Genomic DNA, 18585 nt, shown 5'->3' with positions numbered 1-18585 from the left:
GTTATCAACAGTCACAGATTGCAACTCCTTCGAGTACAATCACAGTTCTTCGTTTTCCGGGAGTGGGACATGAACCCACAACCCTCTGATTCAAAGGTGAGGGTGCTATGAACTGAGCCAATGGATACAGGTAAATGATAAATAACAAATCTGTAATCCCTACATGTGACTCCAGACCCAAAGCAATGTGGTTGACTCTTAAATAGGGATGGGCAATGAATACTGGCCTAGGCAGCGACGCCCACATCCCATAAACAAATAAAAAAAAATTTGAGTGCAAGTAAACCAAAACAGAGCAAAATATCTAAAACATTCTGTTTTTAATTGGGTTTGACTTTACATGGATGTCACTGCAGTAACTTTTCTTTGTTCCTTTCTCCCCCTTGTTGCTACACTTCCTTTTTTAAAAAAAAAATGAGTCTGGGTTGTGGGTTTCTTCCATCGAGGTTGTTAATTCTGTTCAGTAATTGGTCAACAGGACATGTGATGTCCCACCCTGGTACACATTTACTGCAATCTGGAATCTGTCTGAGAACTGGTGAAGCTGGTGAAAATGAAGGCAGGCAGACTTCAGAATCAGCTGAGATTACTGTTCAAATCTGTGACTGATTTGAGAGTATAATAGCTTCACTGATTAGAGTTGCTGCGCTGTCAAAAGATTTTAACATTTGTAGGATCACTGATGTTTTTATATACGGCTTGAATTCTAAGAAAATTCTTATAGTGAATAAAATAGTTTGTCAAAGACAACAGCGTCTCTTCACGAATTATAGTTTTAAAGTTGTACGCTTAACAATTAGTAAGATGTGACATTAAGATAGGCCCTCTTTTGTACATACACACACATTTATACATCTATTTAATAAAAGATGATTAGAGCAATACATAATATTCTAAATAATATATTTTTAATGCTATTGTTATGTTATATCAAATACATCAAATTATTAATTACTCTAAATAGATCAATTAAAGTGTTCACAAAGGACTGTGGAATGTTTTGAAAAAAACTCAAGTAACTGGGGGTGCATCGTTACCACATTTGTATAATAAATTAATCAGATCAACCAGAAAAAAGATGGATGGTGAAACTATATCTTAAGTCTGCTTTTATCGAAGGTAATATTAAAAAAGCAGAATGTGGGGTGAGGAGTGGAATCAACAGGCAGCTGGGACATATTGGGCTGTTTCAGCTGTGGTCTTGCTTTCAACACAACCCTTGTTTTTCTTCCTCTCCTCTCTTTCCCATTGTAATCTGTTACAGTGCTTATTCCTCAGTCCATGTTCATCTATTCTCATTTCTCAATAATACAACTTTGGTGGACTGCCTTCAAGGCAACATTTTCATTCATCTCACTACAGCATCATAGGAACCATTGCATCCCATGGAATATTTAATTATTGCAGATGTTACTTATATGTAGGAATACAAGTGCTATCACTAAGCCACTAATGTAAAATATATTATTTATGAGACAAATTTATTTTTGATTATTGAATCTGACCATTTGACAGGAAAATAAAACTGATACAAGAATTTGTCCCATTAATAATCTTATCAATATATATATGTGTATATATATATATATATATATATATAGAGGTGCTAAATATTCATTTCTCCCTATCATTGCAGCCAAAAGTAAAATGAAATGGGTTTGGACAGAGTAGATAGGGAGATCTGCTCCCATTGTTGGAAGGGTAGGTAAGCAGAGGACAAAGGTTCAAGGTGAATAGCAAAAGAACCAAAGGTGACACAAGGAAAAACATTTTTCCAGATGGGGTGGAAACCTGATGGGTTTCTGAACTTTTACCTCTTCTTGTGCCATTTTGTATGTTAAAGGTACCGGTGTGGGGAACAGCAACAACTTGTATTTATTCAGCATCTTTAACATCATAAAATATCCCATGATGCTTCACAGTAACGAACAAAATATGACAAGAGTCACATAAGGAGATATCAGGGCTGATGACCAAAAACTTGCTCAAAGAGGTAGGTTTTAAGGAGTGTCTTAAAGGAAGAAAGCGAGGTAAAGAAGTATAATACAATATTTAGTATTAATACAATTTTCTAAGATTATTTCATTTTATCCGACAGAAAATATAGCTACATATGTCTTCCTCTCCTAAGAAGCATTATGCTCTTTAATGGCATTATTCATGGAAGAATTATTAGCTTCAACAAGCTCCCAACAATGTCTAGATCGACTGAGAGAACTTAATAAAGACTATATAAATCAGATACATTGAATAAAATAGACAAACCATGAATTAAACAATTTCATAATGAAATGCTTATTACCATGTGTTTTACTGTCAGGATTTTCATCCCGTCAAGGGATTATCTTATTGGTACTAACTGAACTTAATGGAATTAATAAAAAGGTTAGGCTTATTTTGTTAAAAAACAGATAGCTCAACTTGAAACTATAAGACCATAAGACGTAGGAGCAGAAGTAGGCCATCAGGTCTGGTCCACCAATCAATGAGATCATGGCCGATCTGATAATCCTCAACTCCACTTTCCTGCCTTTTCCTCATAACCCTTGATTCCCTTACTGATTAGAATTCTGTCTATCTCCGAGCCTCTACAGCCCTCTGTGGTAAAGAATTCCACAGATTGACTATCCTCTGAGAGAAGAAATTCCTCCTCCTCTCTGTTTTAAATGGGTGGCCCCTTACTCTGAGATTATGCCCTCTGGTCCTAGACTCTCCCACAAGGGGAAACAACCTCTCAGCATCTACCCTGTCAAGCCCCCCTAAGAATCTTATATGTTTCAATAAGGTCGCCTCTCATTCTTCTAAGCTCCAATGAGTACAGGTCCAACCTACTCAACCTCTCCTCATAAGAAAATCCCTCCATCCCCGGGATCAACCTAGTGAACCTTCTCTGGACTGCCTCCAATGCCAGTATATCTTTCCTTAGATAAGGGGATCAAAACTGTTCACAGTATTCTAGGTGTGGTCTAACTGGTGCCTTTTATAGTTTTAGCACGACTTCCCCACTTTTATACTCCATTCTTTTTGAAATAAAGACCAACATTCCATTTTCCTTCTATATTACCTGCTGAACTTGTATGCTAACTTCTTGGGATTCATGCATGAGGACCCCCAAATCCCTCCGTGCTGCAGCTTTCTTCAGTCTTTCTCCATTTAAATAATATTCAGCTCCTCTATTCTTCCTGGCAAAGTGCTTAACCTCACACTTTCCCACATTATATTCCATCTGCCACGTTTTTGCCCACACTTAACCTGTCTATATCCCTCTGTAGACTCTTTGTGTCATCCTCGCCCCTTGCCTTCCCACCTATTTTTGTGTCATCCGAAAACTTGGTGATAGTACATTCATTTCCCTCATCCAAGTCATTAATATATATTGTAAATAATTGTGGCCCCAGCACTGATCTCTGTGGCACTCCACTAGTTACAGGTTGCCATCCTGAAAATGCCCCCGTATACTCCTGCTCTATTTTACAGTAATTCTAATCTTTTGTTAAAACACAACTAAAAATCCAGAAATCTACATTCATTTTGCTCTGGTAAGTGTCCTGAACAATCCAGGTATGCACCAAGTCATCAAGATTCACCTCAGAGGTAGATCTCTGCATCCCCAACACTCTCACCAAGCTGTTTGTTCCCGCTGTACTACTGAATACACTTCTGATGGTGCACAATAATGTAGGAGTCATCAAACATGAAAAGGTAAATGGCTGTCAATTAATAAAGCTAGAGAAGAGCAACCATTCACCGAAAGCACTTGAAACAGTTATTAAAAAGCATAATCAAGTACTAAAGAATAAGAAATTCAGGAGAAACTTATTTACCTAGAGAGTGGTTAGAATGTGGAACTCTGTACCACTAGGAATAGTTGAAGCAACGAACATATATGCAGTCAAGGGGAAGTTAGATAAGCACATGAGGGAGATAAGAATAGAAGGGTATGCCAATAGGGTTAGATGAAGAGAGATGCGAAGAAGCTTGCATGTAGCAGAAACACCCGCATGGACCTGTTGGACTGAACAGCCTGTTTATCTGCTGTACATTCTGTATAATTCTACGCAACTGCATTATTAAGGCATCTTTCAGATGAGCTGTTAGAATGAGGTCCCATCTACTCTCTCAGGTAGACAGAAAGATCCTATGGCATTATTTCAAAGATTAGGGGCCAGAGCATCATACAGTCATTTATGGCACAGGAGGAGACCATTTGGCCCATCAAGTCTGTGCCAACTCCCTGCAGAGCAATCTAGTCAGTCCCAGTGCCCCACACAATCCTGGTGGACCTGCAAGTTTATTTAACCTCAAGTCCCCATCCAGTTTCCTTTTGAAATCACTGATTGTTTCCGCTTCCACCACCCTCAAGGGTAGCGAGTCCCAGGTCATTACCACTCACTGCGTAAAAAATTTCTTTCTGGTATTCCCCCAGATCTCTTGCCCAAAACTTTAATCTGTGTCCCTTAGTCCTTTTACCATCAACTAATGGGAAGAATGTTTCCTCATCATACCTTATCTAAAGCTGTCATAATCTTGTACATCTCTATCAAATCTCCCCTCACTCTTCTTTGTTATAAGGAGAACAACCCCAGCCTTTCTAACCTGACGTTGCAATCAACCCCACCTCTGTCTCGCTCCCCCTCCCCCACCATTACCCCATCTCTGGAACCATCCTGGTAAATCTCCTCTGCTCCCTCTCAAGGACCTTTACATTTTTGCTAAAGTAGGGTGACCAGAACTGGATGCAATACTCTAGCTGGGTCTCAAAAGAGCTTTATAAAGGTACAGCATTTCTTCCCTGCTTCTGTATTCAATGCAGTTATTTATGAAACCCAGGATCCCATATGCTTTGCTAACCATTCTCTCAATGGGCCACAATTTCTGAATTCCCCAGTGCCATATTGGAGGGGTACCCAAAGATGTGCATGGGAATCTCTTTCAGAAGTTTACAGTAAGGTTTGCACAACAATTGCCCAGAAGCGCAAATTTCCCCTGGGCAATTGCCCTGCAGTGGGAGCCATCCAAAATTGTGATTTAAATTGCAAACTTCAGATGGTTCTGACTGGGTTACACCAATAGTTACCCAGAAAAAGTTAGAAGGATTAAAACCACTTCTAACTTCTTGGTAACTATTGTACAGATTACACTCTCTACATAACACCCGATCCCCCAGGGGTCTCCCCCCACCCCCTGACTACCCCACACCCCCAACTCCCCAGGGGACTTCTCCCAACTCCCCAGGGGACTCCCCCCCCCACCCCACCGCCCGGCACTACCAGGCCTGACACTCACCCTGCCCCACCTCAGGCCCAATTCAACCCAAGTCCCAACCCTGCCTGCCCCGAGGCCTAACACCCTCTGCCAAACCCCCAAGCCGGGACCCGACAAGGCCCAACACCTCCCCTGAGGCCTGACCCCTTCTCCCCCAAACCCCCAACGAGGCCCAACTACCATCCCCCCACCCCCAGAGGCCCGACACCCTCCGCTCACCCACCCCCACAGGCCTGTACCGACCCAACTCAACTTAAGGCCTGACCCCTGACCCCTGACCTCTAACCCCCAACCTCCTACCTGACCTCCCAGCACCCCCTCCAACCTCCCCCCTCTGACCTCTTCCCCAATCTTGCACCACTCCCTCTGACCTCCCCCACTGTGGCCCCCCCGAACTCTAACCCCTGACCTGTGACCCTCCAACCTCTGATCCCTCCGACCTCCGATCCCCCCCAGAACTCCGATCTTTCCCCAGACCTCCGGTCTTCACCCCTGACCTCTGATCCCTCCCAGACCTCTGATTCCCCCCAAGACCTCTGATCCCCCTGGCCCCACCCCCCAAATCCTATCCACTTACCTTCTCCCTGGCCTGTCAAGGACCTTTAAATTTCAATGGACCTTTAAACTTACCTGGTTTCCAGCAGCTAGTGCCGTAAAAAAAGGGGTGTGGCCTCCTTCACTCAGACTCTCCTGGATTTCAACACTAGGACCCGGGGACGCACTGCACTGCCTGGATCTTGCCCCACCTGAGTCAGAAGGTCAGTCGAGATAGGATCGAAGAAAATTAAGGTAAGGATTTGGGCACGGAGTGGCAATCTGATGCTGATTGCCACTCTGAGGATGTTCAGTCCCAAATAGGGCCATAACTTCCAACTAGCATTGGAAAGAGATGGCCCGCAGAAATTAGAAGAAATAAATACATACTTATGTGCTCTTGCAAATTATGCTGCCACTTCCTATCACCGGAGCTGTTTGGGGCCTGCATCGAAAAACTCCTCGCAGGCCCCAGCAAAGTGCAACTCTGGCAGATTCAAGGAGGCCATGCCCCCTGTTTTAAAGGGCCCAGTTAAATTGACAGGCCAGGGAGAAGGTAAGTGTCTAAGGTGAGTGGATAGGATTTGGGGCGTGTGGAGAGATCAGAGAGCGGGGGTTCAGAGGTCGGGGGTGAGGTGTTGGAGGAGTGGGGTTTGGAGGTTGGGTAGGTGGGGAGTGTGGGACAACCAGAGGTCAAGTGGGTGTTGGAGGTCAGCGAAGGGTTAAGTTGGGCCCGTAGGGGCGATCGGAGGTTTGGGAGTGGTGCAGGCCCACAGAGAGTTGAGGTGAAATCCTTGCGGAGGCTCAGGAGCGTGGGAGAAGTACAGTGGGAGGGGTCGGGGGTGTGAGGGGAGTGCCATGGGTGTTGGTGATTCCCCAGTGCATCTTTGGGGTACTCCCAAATCCGACGCTTGGAGGTTATGGCCCATTGAATCACAGTATGTTTACATAACAGAAGGCCATTCAGCCCATTGTGCTGGTCCTCTGTACAAGCAATTCACCTAGTGTCACTCCCCCACCTTCTCCCCATAGCCTTGCACACTCTTCCTTTCCAGATAACAATCCAATTTCCTCTTGAATGCTTCAATTGAACCTGCCTCCACCACACTCTCAGGCGGCACATTCCAGATTCTAATCACTTGCTGAGTGAAAAAAAGGTTTTCCTTGTGTGGACATCACTTCTTCTGCCAATTGCCTTAAATTTGTACCTTCTGCTTCTTGATCCTTTTGCCAATGGGAACAGTTTCTCCCTCTCTATTCAGTCCAGATCCCTTGCGATTTTGAATGCCTCTATCAAATCTCCTCTCAACCTTCTTTTCTCCAAGGAAAAGTTTTATTAGCTTGTTAGAGGTTTAATTTTTTTCACAATGATTTTAAAATAATTCCCATTGCTACTGCATAGCTCGTGAGAACTGTGCATAGTGGATACTGGGTGAGTGACTATGGAAGATACACGGGGGTCATGGAGGTGACATGGGTGATCTGAGGGGGCATGGGTGGCATGGGGGTGAGTGAGTGGTGAGGTTTAGGGGGGATTTAAACAATGGTGGAAGCTGCGCTGCTGTATTGGACGACCAAGCAGACCCTCTAACTGGTCCACCTCTGCACCCACACATCTCTGGCATTTGGTCGTGGCTTGAAAAATGCCCTGTGCACCCAACCCCTGCATGAAAAGACAAAAATCCAGGGCAAAGTCGTACATAGGTCGGGTGTGCATTTTGGAATGCACAGAAGTGCGCAGGTTTTGTTTTCCTGAGCCCACATGAAAATCCACTTACTTGTGCACAAATCACAGAACGTTAACATGCAGGTACAGCAAACAGTTCAGAAGGTAAATGGTATGTTACCCTTTGGTGTGAGGGGGTCGGAGTCAAATCATAAAATGCTTACAGCACAGGAGGCCCTTCATCCCACCAAGTCCATGTTACCCCTTTGAAGAGCAACTCAACTAGCCCCCCACCCTTTCACTGTAACCCTGCAAATCTTTTCTCTTCAGGTGCTTATTGAATTCTATTCTGAAAGTAACAATTGAATCTGCCTCCTCCATCCCTTCACAGAGTGCATTTCAGACCCTCACTGGGTAAAAAAAGATTTTCCTCATGTTGCCTTTGGTGCCAGTCAGCCAAACCTTCCATTAATGGGAACAGTTTCTCTCTATCTTCCCCTCGTGATTTTGAAAACCACTAACAAATCTCTCAAATTTCTCTCCCCAAAGGAGAACAATCCCAGCTTCTCCAATCTTTCCAATTTACTGAAGTCCCTCATCCCTGGAGCCATTCTCGTAAAACTTTTCTGCACCCTCTCTCCTTTCTAAAGTGCGGTGCCCAGCATTGGACACGATACTCTAGTTGAGGCAGAACTCGTGTTTTATAAAGGTTCATTTGCTTTTGTACTCTATGCCTCTGTCTATAAAGCCTAGGATCCCATATGCTTTTTTAACCATTTTCTTAATCTGCCCAGCCACATTCAACAATTTGTGCACAGATATCTCCAAGTCTCTATGTTTTTCATCCCTTTTAGAATTGTACCCTTTAGTTTATATTGCCTCACCTCATTCTTCCTTCCAAAATGTACTGCTTCACAGTTCTCTCCATTAAATTTCATTTGCCATCAATTGGTCACCCGGGGCATATCAGAATGAGGGACTGTTTCCCACACAGTGCAGGCCACTGGCCCACCTTCAGCCTGATGGTGGGGTTCAGAAGCCTGTAGGGAAAATCCTGCCCACTGTTTCCCCTGGCTGGAGAGTCTAGAGCTAGTCTCACGATAAGGGGTCAGCTATTTAGGACTAAGGTGAGGAGAAATTTCTTGATTTAGAGAGTTGTGAGTCATTGGAAATCTCTACCCAGAGGGCTAAGGATGATCAGTCCATGTATATTTAAGACTGAGATTGATAGATTTTTGGGTAGTAAAGGGAATTATAGGGTCTGGGTTTAGGGCAGGAAAGTGGAATTGATACAGATTCAGCCATGATCTTACTGAGTGGTGAGCATGCTCAAGGTGCCATGTAGCCCAACCTGCTATTTCTTATCCTTTTGTGACATACGTCTTCATAATGTTGAGTGGTAAAGATGATGTCAAACAGGCATATTTAAACTGAGCATAAAGATCTGGATCCAAAATTATGCAGCTTCAAGTGAGGCAAGGAGGAATTTTCAACCCAGAAAGTAATAAATGTATAGAACAGAATCTAACTGAAAACAATTAATTTTACTTTGTACGTCAGGACTTTGTGGAAGTCAGATGCACTGACCTCTGTGGGAGTTGCCTGGGAAATTTGAACTTCCAATGGGCAATCCCCTGCTCCACGGGACACTCTGCAAAAGTATCCGACTCTGAGCTAGAGTCAAAGACTTCGGACAGTTCTGCAGTACTTACCTGAATAGTTACCCTGAAAAGGTTGGACAGAAAAATCCTAGTCAAACGCCTGGGTAACTACAGAGCTAAACCACCAATCACTCATACTGACCACCCCAACTTCCCCCTCGCCACCCCCCACACCCCGACACCCGACTACCATCCCTGGCCTCTTCACCACACCCTGACCTGACCCAGCAACCCCCCCCAAGCCACCTACCCACCTCACCCACCTACCACCCCAGCCACAACTAGACCTACCTACCATCGGACCCACCTACCATGTCACCCACCTGCCACCCTACTCATTCATCCATTCGCTAACATTCACACTGGACATTTAAACTTACCTTATTGCAGCTGGTGCAGTAAAAAGGGGGCATGTTTTGCCTTCCCCCAACTCTATAGCGCTGTGATAGAGTTCAACGTGGGAATGTATGCTCTGCATTTCTGAAGAAGCCAGGCTCAGAAGGGCCGGCCAGAAATGGGGAGGACTGCCGGAGCATTGAAAGGTTCAAGTGGAGCAGCAATCCAACGATGATTGCCGCTTCATGGAAGATCCGGGTCAATGTTTCCTGTGTCTGGAGACTCTGAAAATGTCATCTGTGGAATGCAACCTGTCAGGACTGACATGTTGTTTCTAATAGTAGACTGATATCCTGCAGTCTTGGTTTACTATTCAGCGGGTTGGGAAAAGATTGAGAGATTTTTCTTCTTGGAAGTTTTCCTCATGGTTATTTATGATACTTAGGAGATTAAAGAAGTCGGATAGAGTTCAAGAGGGTAGAAATAGTACTCTGTTTGTTAATGGGAATAGACTTGATATGCTAAACATTTCATTTTGTTCCAATCTTTATGTTGTTGATATACGAAATATATTCTCTGCTCCTTCTGCACAATGGTTGTTAATAAAGAGCAGGAGTGAAATTCCATTGAATGACTTGGGAATTGAAGCGGCACAAAAGGATTTCTTTCTCCTGTGATTTCTCTCGATCCAAATTGATGTCTTGAGTGTATGTCAAAGTGTTGGTGCATCGCTTGATTGTTGTTCAGATCATAAAGGGCTTTGTTTGTCCCCAAACAATCATGGTGAGTTTTCATAGTAATAATAGATCATAAAGAAATTACAGTCTTTACAGCTCGTGTGATGTGAATATTTGTTCCCATCCCCAGATTCCCTGGATCCGGTCTCCACTCCATGATTCTCGTATTTATGGGGAGGTGGGGTAGGAGGAGGGGGTGGAGCAGCTTCTAGTGGCTGGGAAAGCTGGAAGTTCTGCTGAATTAAATGGCAGGCCCTTATTTAAATCTTTTGACTCTGTTGATCGAGTGGCTGGCTGACTACCAGGTGGGGAGGCCTAGAGCAGTGAGGAGGGAGGGCATGAGAAATTGGAGCCGAGTGAATGGTCATGGATTGGTCAGCGAGGAGGGGCCGTGGAATAATTTTTGGGGAGGATTGCGGATAGACTGGAGGGGCCAGAGAGATCATGGTGGGAATGCATGAATAGATCGTGAGATGAGAGGGTCGCTATTAGATCAAGAGTGATTGGACAAGTATGGGGTAGCAGGGCAATGGTGGATAGATGGATATGTTGGATGGGGCTGGAGAGATCAGGGTTGGTAGAAGTGTGTTGGATTGGGATTGGGCGCAGCAACATTGGGAGGAGGTGGCGCACAAATTTTGTGGGGAGGTTGTGGATAGATCAGTGGGGGGGTTTATAGATCATTTGGAGAAGTTGGAGAGAGGCTGGAGAGATGGGGGTGGTCCATGCATAGACCATCAGAGTGATTGTAGTGGCGGGGGGGTGCATGTTAGATAGACTGGAGTGGACAGTCGAGAGACCTGAGGGATGATGGAGAGATACGATTTGTGGTGAAATCAGGAGGAGACTGGAGACATCAGTGGGCATAATTGTGGGGTTCCAATCGCATGGAGTGAAAAGCAGATTTGCTTGGGAGGGGTGCTGAGGTGGCTGGGGTGGCGGGGAAAGCACTCCTGCTCCTCCTAGCATACTAACAGTGTTAGAAAGGCATTTAACTATCACATCTGGCCACTCTCACCTTCCTTCAGCTGCTGGGTTTGCCAATCCCCATGGGAACCTTATCCACAGCAATTAAATTTAAATAGAGCTAAACCTGGAGACATGCAACCTCATTAAAATATTTGAATGATGGACCCACCTCTGGTTAGTTGCCTTCCCCAACCCACCTCCATTAAGACCAGAAGCGGGTGTGTTGGAGGTGAGTTGATATTAGGTTTCCTATTTTTGAAAATAACCACCCCCTTGTCCCTGTCCTGCCCATGCTGGAGAATTAAGATTCCCTCAAATGTGTGACTGCTTAAAAATGGATAATGTAATTATCACAGGCAGCTTGAAGGATGACCATCACAACACAAAAGTGTGAGACAACTGCTTCACAGTTTCATTATTTAAACAGGCAGCTATATCAGTCATGAGAATACTTGGTGAGTAACACTCACCCTTAGAATATTTCTTTGACATTAATATAATTAGGCAAGTAATCAGAATCGATTGCAATAATGTGAATAGTAAGCATGACCATTACTTACCAGTCTCTGCTGTGGTGAAATCCAGGAGTTTATACTGATAGGCTATTCCCACTTTAGTTTCTACTTGTGGTCGCTTAAGTGTTGAGTAGATTTTGCCTGGACTGTTTTCATCAGGCTTTTCCAGCTTTGGTAGGCCACAACCCATTTTGACAGGTGCTAATTCAAAATAGAAAAGCACAAAAAGTGATCGAATTGACAGCTGAGCAGCAATAAATGACACCTTCAGATCCCTCTGGGAAACTTAATAAATCTTAATCAAATGAATGAATCACAAGCTGGATGAATTATATTCATCAAAGATGTCAAATTCAGTTTGTTCAATAGATTTTGTCCTTAGCAACACAGCTGCAGTCGTAGAAATATTTAGCAGCGTTAACAATGCAACCTCTCAGTTGCAAGAGGTTTTCCACATTAGGTTTTCCCTTTTGTAACAGTCTATAATGTTTTACTGCACTTCACTAATTCAGGGCTAAAATAGTTATAATTTCTTATACTGTATCTAATAAATGATGACATTATTTGGCACACAACTATTTACTATCTGATGTTTTAACATAGAATTCTTTTATTGACCTGTCCTCTTAATTTGCAAAACTCAAAGTTAATCTTTGCTGATTTATGTGTTCTATCTCCATGTCCTTTATATAATTGCTAATCTGGAAATGCCTAACAGCTAATTCTGTAAAAAGATAAAGTATAACTGCAAGTGCTGGCAATGTGGAACAATAACAGAAAATGCTAGAGATTCCTACCCAAGATGTTAACTATCTTTCTATTCAGATGCTGTCATTTCCAGTATTTTCTATTTTCGTTGGCGATAGAAATTCCTAGGCCTGAATTTTACCTTTGGTTGACACACCCGATTGACAGGCCCGGTAGCGGTTGGGAAATGGGCCCCCACCGTAATCGGCCCCCAACCGCGATTTCACACTGGCTGGCCAATTAATGGGCAGCCAGCATGAAGTGCGCATTGTAAAGCCCAGCACTGCTGGGATGAGGGCGGGAGGAGGGCAGGAAGATGACATTTCCGTGGGTGTGGGTGAGTGCTGGGAGAAAGCTCCATGAAGGCAGACAGCTGCCTCGGGGAGCTGGAGACCTGAGAACGCCAAAATAAAGGTTTTAAAAGCTGTAAAAAAAAATGTCCATGCATCACAATCAATCACCTGAACCTACAGCTGATAAAAATGCTGCCCACAGATAGTTATTTTTATTTTATTTCCCAACAGAAATTTCATCCCGCCCTTGGATGAAGTTTGATGTAAAACGCAAAGACCGCCTGGCCGATCCACACGTCCACCAACCGTAAAGTTGGATGGGCCACAAAAAAATCGGAGACAATTGCACTGTTAATGAGCTTAATTAGCCTCTTAATTGTCGGCAGGTGCATTTCCAACTTTTGCATGCACCCGCCGAGCAAAATATCGCACAAGTGCACGATGCCTCAGGACACCCGCCTGACATCTTCTCGCGCGATTTTACACCTGATCGAGTCAGGCATGCACCCATCCACGGAAAGTAAAATTCTGCTCCTAGTTGACAAAAACAGTGCTGGTAGAATTAAATGTGACTGGAATAAATACTAATTTAGTTGTGATAAAACTGGGACAGTAAGCCTATGCTCATCTAAGAGCCAAACAAGCAGACAGTGCTTTAACTCTGAGAGGACAGCAGTGCCATTTATGGGTCATATTAATGACAACTGGCGACTCTGATTAACGCAGAAATAAATGTATAATTCCATACACTTCTCAATTTTATTTTAGAGTTCTTCAAAAAATCATTTTAAGGTAAAGGAATAGAACACCTGCTTCTTTGACTGTTGTGAAGCAGCAGTTAGTGCTGAACAGTTGACTCAAACCAGGATAGAATGCAACACCTTATAATTGGAGAATCGTTTGGCCAGAAACATCTAAGAACATAAGAAGTGGGAGCAGAGTTAGACCTTTCGGCCCCTCAAGCCTCCACTGCCATTTGATAAGATCATGGCTGATCCTCAAACACAACTCCACTTCCTGTCCAATCTCCATATCCCTTGGTTCCCTTAGTGCCTGTATTCAACAATCTATCTCAGCCTTGAATACACTCAATGGCTGAGCATCCACAGCCCACTAGGGTAAAGAATTCCAAAGATCTACAACCCTTTTTGGGAAGGAATTTCTCATCAGCACAGTAAAAATGCCCTTATACTGAGGTTATGGGTTGGATTATATGTCGAGGGCGGACTCCCCGTAGCCCAGTGTAAATGTTGGGGGCAAGCCAGCCTCACTTTATTTTTTCAGCCGATGGGCCTTAAATTGTTATGAGGTAAGACTTCCGCCCACGTACAGGAGGAAATCCCACCTTATAGAGCTAATCGGAGACTGGCAGTTCTGAAGTACCCATAGCGCCACCAGGGGCAGTGGCCACTGTCGGTACTGCACTGAGGACATTGAGGAGGTGTTCAGCGATGAACTGAACCTTCAGGTAAGACTGAGATCTTGCTGGGGCCAGGCTGGCATGCTCTAGCAAGAGGGGTGGGTTGGTCATGTCAGACAGGGCAGGGGAGAGGATGGATATGGGGAGGGAAAATTGGGAGGGGGTCCTCTAATTGGCACCGAGAGGAGGGATCCCTCCCGCCTTTCACTAACCTGTAGCCTGCAGGGTCGAACCTGTTGGGCTGCAGGTTGGGCTCAGGCCTTTTTCACCAGCCTGCTGTGGCAGTTTTCACCACAATGATAAGAGGGGCTTAAAGGGTTAAACTATTAAAACAGGCTGCACGAAGATGGCCTGGATTCTCTTAAGTTTAGAAGGTTGAAAATTTATCTAATCAAGGTGTTTAAAATGAAAACAGTATTCAATATAGAGGAATTATTTCCTCTGATGAGACACTCCAGAACAAGGGCACAGAATCTAAAGGGAGAATCTTCTCCCCGTCGGGGGGGTTGGGCTGAAGCGGGCAAGTGTGCAGACGATCGCCATCCGCGATCGGCTGGGCACCGCCATTTTGAATGGGCGGGCCAGTCAAGGTCTGCTCAGCTTTACGTGCACCTGGAAGCGCTGAGCTCTCCCTGTGCGGGCGGGGGGAGGAGGGAGAGTTGGGGCCTGCGCTCTTTCGTGCATGTGCTGCCTCAGGGAGATGGGTGTGATTTTTAAAAATTTTAATAGAGAAAAAAAATTTTAAGGCATGTCCCCTCATGTGACAGTGTCACATGTGCTGGGACATGTCAAAGGACTTTAATAAAAAAATTTTTATTTGATTTATAAACCCTCCATGAAACCTCATCCCGCCTGTGGATGAGGTTTCATGATCAATGTGAAGGCCGCCTGGGCTCTTTGCCTGCCCACCAACCTTAAGGTTGGACGGGCAGCTCAATTAATTATTTTAATTAGTTTTCAAATGGCCATAACAGGCTTTTGACAGTTCGGCAGGCGCGCAGCCGACTCCGCTGCACGCCCGCCGAGCTGAGGATCAGAGTGACGCGCGGTGACGTCGTGACGCACGCCTGATGTCACAGTGCGTCATTTTATGTGTTGGCGAGTGGGGTCCACCTCCCTTGCCAAACCGAAGATTCTGCCCTTAAAGTCATTCAGAAGTAAAATCAGACAGGAATTCTACACACAGAGGATGGTGGAAATCTGGAATTCTCTCCCTTAAAAATAGCTGTGGCTGATGGTCAATTAAAATTCTTAAAACTAATATTGATAGTTTTTGTTAGGTAAGAGCATCAAGAGTTATGGAGCAAAGACAAGTAATAGATTTCAGGCACAGTGACAGATCAGCAACCATTTGATGGAATGGCAGGATAGAGGCTGAGTGACTGCTTCTACCAAGTTACTGCGAATTTAACCCCAGGGCCTTATTAACATGTCACACTCCTGCTCCTCCTGGCCACACAAAGGAATATCAGAAATTTACCTCAAAGGCCTCCTCAGTTTCCCAATCCTCTTCTCGCAGGTTTTCATCTGGCGGGAAAACGTGCCCACTCAGACAGAAATTTAAATCGATGTTGAGGCCTGATAATATGTTTGTTCCCTGATTAACATATATGAATTAGAACCCCACCAGCTTTGGATGACAACTCTGTTAAAATTAGAAACTACAGGATCTGGCATGGTTTTCTGCAGATAGGTAACCTGGGAGATTTTAACTGCTATTGGCGGGCCAAGTTAAATCTGCACTTAAATTTGTGTTTGGCGTTTACTTTGTGGTCTGCTAAATGGTGGTAGGAATATTGGTGCACCATTTATAACAAGTTTAGTATTAAATGGGTCTTCTGTGGCTCATTATAACAAATGTCTCCAATGGATGACTGATATTCAGTTGATTCTGTCATGATTGCTGAAAATTGTTCTATAATTGTTCATAAACAGCAGCTTACAATAATTGTCTTTAGACCATTCTTTCTTTTATTAAGAATAACTTGTAAAGAATGTTATGATTGTTATCTTTTTCAGTGGCTGAATGATGACAATTTTCAAATCTCATATTACACTGATGTTTCAGTCAGTTTTTTTCAGTCATCAGTTTACAAGACGTAGCTGGGAATTCACACCCTCCTCAGAAGTTACCTAACTTGTCTGAGGTCAGTTTTCTAAATTAAGAGGAAACTTTTTTTTGCAACCTTTGTATATTATTGAAATACTATGCATTTACTCTTTCTCCTTTACCTCTGTCACAGAAATGTTCTTCTACTCAGATAACCAGAATGGCAGTTAATATAAAAAAGGCATCAAATGTATTTTTAAAGTATCCACAGGCTGGAATCCTCAACACGAGACACGCAGTGGGCTGGGTAATGATGTTTCGTCATTAGCTGAATTGTTGGTTTTACTTTTCTAAATAATTGCCACCAGTTTTCAAAGTATTCACCGTCAGACTCTGTTAAAGCTTTGGCGATTTAGTCCTATGTACAATGCTGTCTTTAACAATAGATAAATAGTCATTTTCCTTAAAGAATTGTAACCATGCTGTGCTTTCTAATAAAGTATATTTTTTTAGGAGGGTAGGGAGAAGCCATTAATAAATCATTAAATATGTGTAAAGAATTAAGCATGCAAGTCCAGCTGAATTTTTAATTTTACTTAAATGGCATGTGGATACTTATGGAACTAAAGTAATTCCTTACGCATTAAAATTGTGCAAAATTATTTATGAAAAGCAAAAATACTAAATAGAACATTTAACCATTTGAAGACTGATACTCTTTTTATTCCATGTGTAAAAACTTCATACAATTAAAATGTAAATGTTAATTTATGATGTAAAGAGATCACTCTTTCTTCATTATTCATGGGAAACAACAACATTTACCTTGTAAGACAATGCCTTGCAGACCATGCTTATTTTTCAGACAGTTATGGACTTTGCTGGTCCATAAACAGTTAAAGAAAGAGCTCTGTAGGCAGTTTCACATTTACTTTGTAACACATTTCCTGTGGTATTTAATCAAAGGAAGCAAACAAAGGATGAAAAAAAGACTTACTTTCTAAAGCCCAGACAAAATACTGTTTACATTGCGGCAACACTAAAGCTGTTTTAGTTCTAGCACCAAAGGCTTACAGTACTCAACAGCTTTTAAACAACTAACACGTATTCAAATACAAATAATTATTTATGGATTTACCTGAGAAAAGCTTGCCAAGAATTATTTCAAAGAAATCAGCAGTCTGTTCAAGAATTGAGGACAATCAAAATACGGCCACAAATAAAGATACTCTCATCTCAGGAAAGGAAGTTACTGACCCTGAAGGAAACTTGGATCAGCTTTACAAGCAAGAACTAACTCGAAAAGGCTGAGTGCAACAAAGCACAAGCTACTCCGAGAAATATAGAGGCAAGCAGAGCCATACGTAAAACTGTCTGATCCTTTTACAAATCTTACAATTGTAGTTTTTGGGTCTAAATTTATCCGTTGACTTCCTTTTGCTGTTGAAAACGTCATGCATCAAAAATTTTAATCTTCATTGCTGCGTGTTCAGTAAAACCACATCCTGTACCAGCTTGGTGTTTTTCTTTCATTTCCCCTCCTGCTTCACTGGTTAAATCACAACTGCAAGAAAACGTCACAAAAATACCAGCTACAGTCTTGCAAAAATCATTGAAATAAGTGACCTGGGTATGAGGCAAAGGCAGAATGCCAGGCAAAAATGCATCACACACGCCTAAACCAGCTGAGCTGTGTGTGTGTGTGTGAGCACCAGTTCAGCAGCCAGATGGGTCTGGCCAGCATGCTGACTTCACCCTTCAATGAAATTCATATTTTAAGACCCAGACCAGCCCCCTGAGGCTGAAATCCATTACTGGGATCTCTGGAGGAGACTGTTAAAGGGGCAATCTACTCATGGGACAGTCTGTGACTAATTGAAATTTCACTTAAAATAAAACAAAAAGAAGACCTGCTTGTCTTGAAAAGAAAAGCCACAAGGGACTCAATTATCTGGTTGATGTCAAAGCAAGGAATTTTGAGGATTAACAGTCCAGAAAACTGACGGTATATTAATAGGAGGCAGAAACCAAGTAGTTGTGGTAAATTTAAAAAAACATCATGAGGACATCATTAGAAAATGGATCTCTCCCAAATTCAGACACAGGCTCTATCGTGGCCACAAACAGTTGCGTTAAACTGATGCTCAAGGAGACCACTCAAAATTGGTCTGTTGCGCTTTCAGAACAAGACAGGCATGCTGGGGACATCGGTCACACCGAACAGTGCAGTGCACTGACCCTGAAAGAAATTAACTTTAGTCAACAATCAGAGTCAAATTGGGGACAGTAGTGGAGATCGATAGGAGGAGCCAACAGTAACTGGTAGCAGCCCCCAAATTTAAGTTACAGCTCTCCCCGTTTGCTTCTCCAGGCATTACATTCAGATTTTTTT

General features: G+C 43.2%; 1 protein-coding gene across 3 annotated transcripts in view; it reads right to left on the bottom strand.

Moving 5' to 3' along the window:
• Nucleotides 1-17948, bottom strand: part of LOC144678719 (raftlin-like) — a 130763-nt gene extending 112815 nt beyond the window's left edge. Inside the window, exons 1-3 of one of the 3 annotated variants that reach the window (XM_078538548.1) lie at nucleotides 17332-17522; nucleotides 15624-15670; nucleotides 11729-11884 (exon numbers count right to left, since the gene is read on the bottom strand). In XM_078538548.1, coding sequence (XP_078394674.1) covers nucleotides 11729-11873 — 145 coding nt within the window. In that variant the 5' untranslated portion in view covers nucleotides 11874-11884; nucleotides 15624-15670; nucleotides 17332-17522. Of the gene's footprint in view, nucleotides 1-11728; nucleotides 11885-13532; nucleotides 13638-15623; nucleotides 15671-17331 lie in introns of all 3 variants that reach the window. The other 2 variants (XM_078538550.1, XM_078538547.1) reach the window with 2 other exon arrangements.
• Nucleotides 17949-18585: the final 637 nt, after the last annotated feature.

Source organism: Cetorhinus maximus, chromosome 3, assembly GCF_964194155.1.
Source record: "Cetorhinus maximus chromosome 3, sCetMax3.hap1.1, whole genome shotgun sequence".
Lineage (NCBI taxonomy): Eukaryota > Metazoa > Chordata > Chondrichthyes > Lamniformes > Cetorhinidae > Cetorhinus > Cetorhinus maximus.
This window is presented reverse-complemented; position numbering and strand designations above follow the sequence as displayed.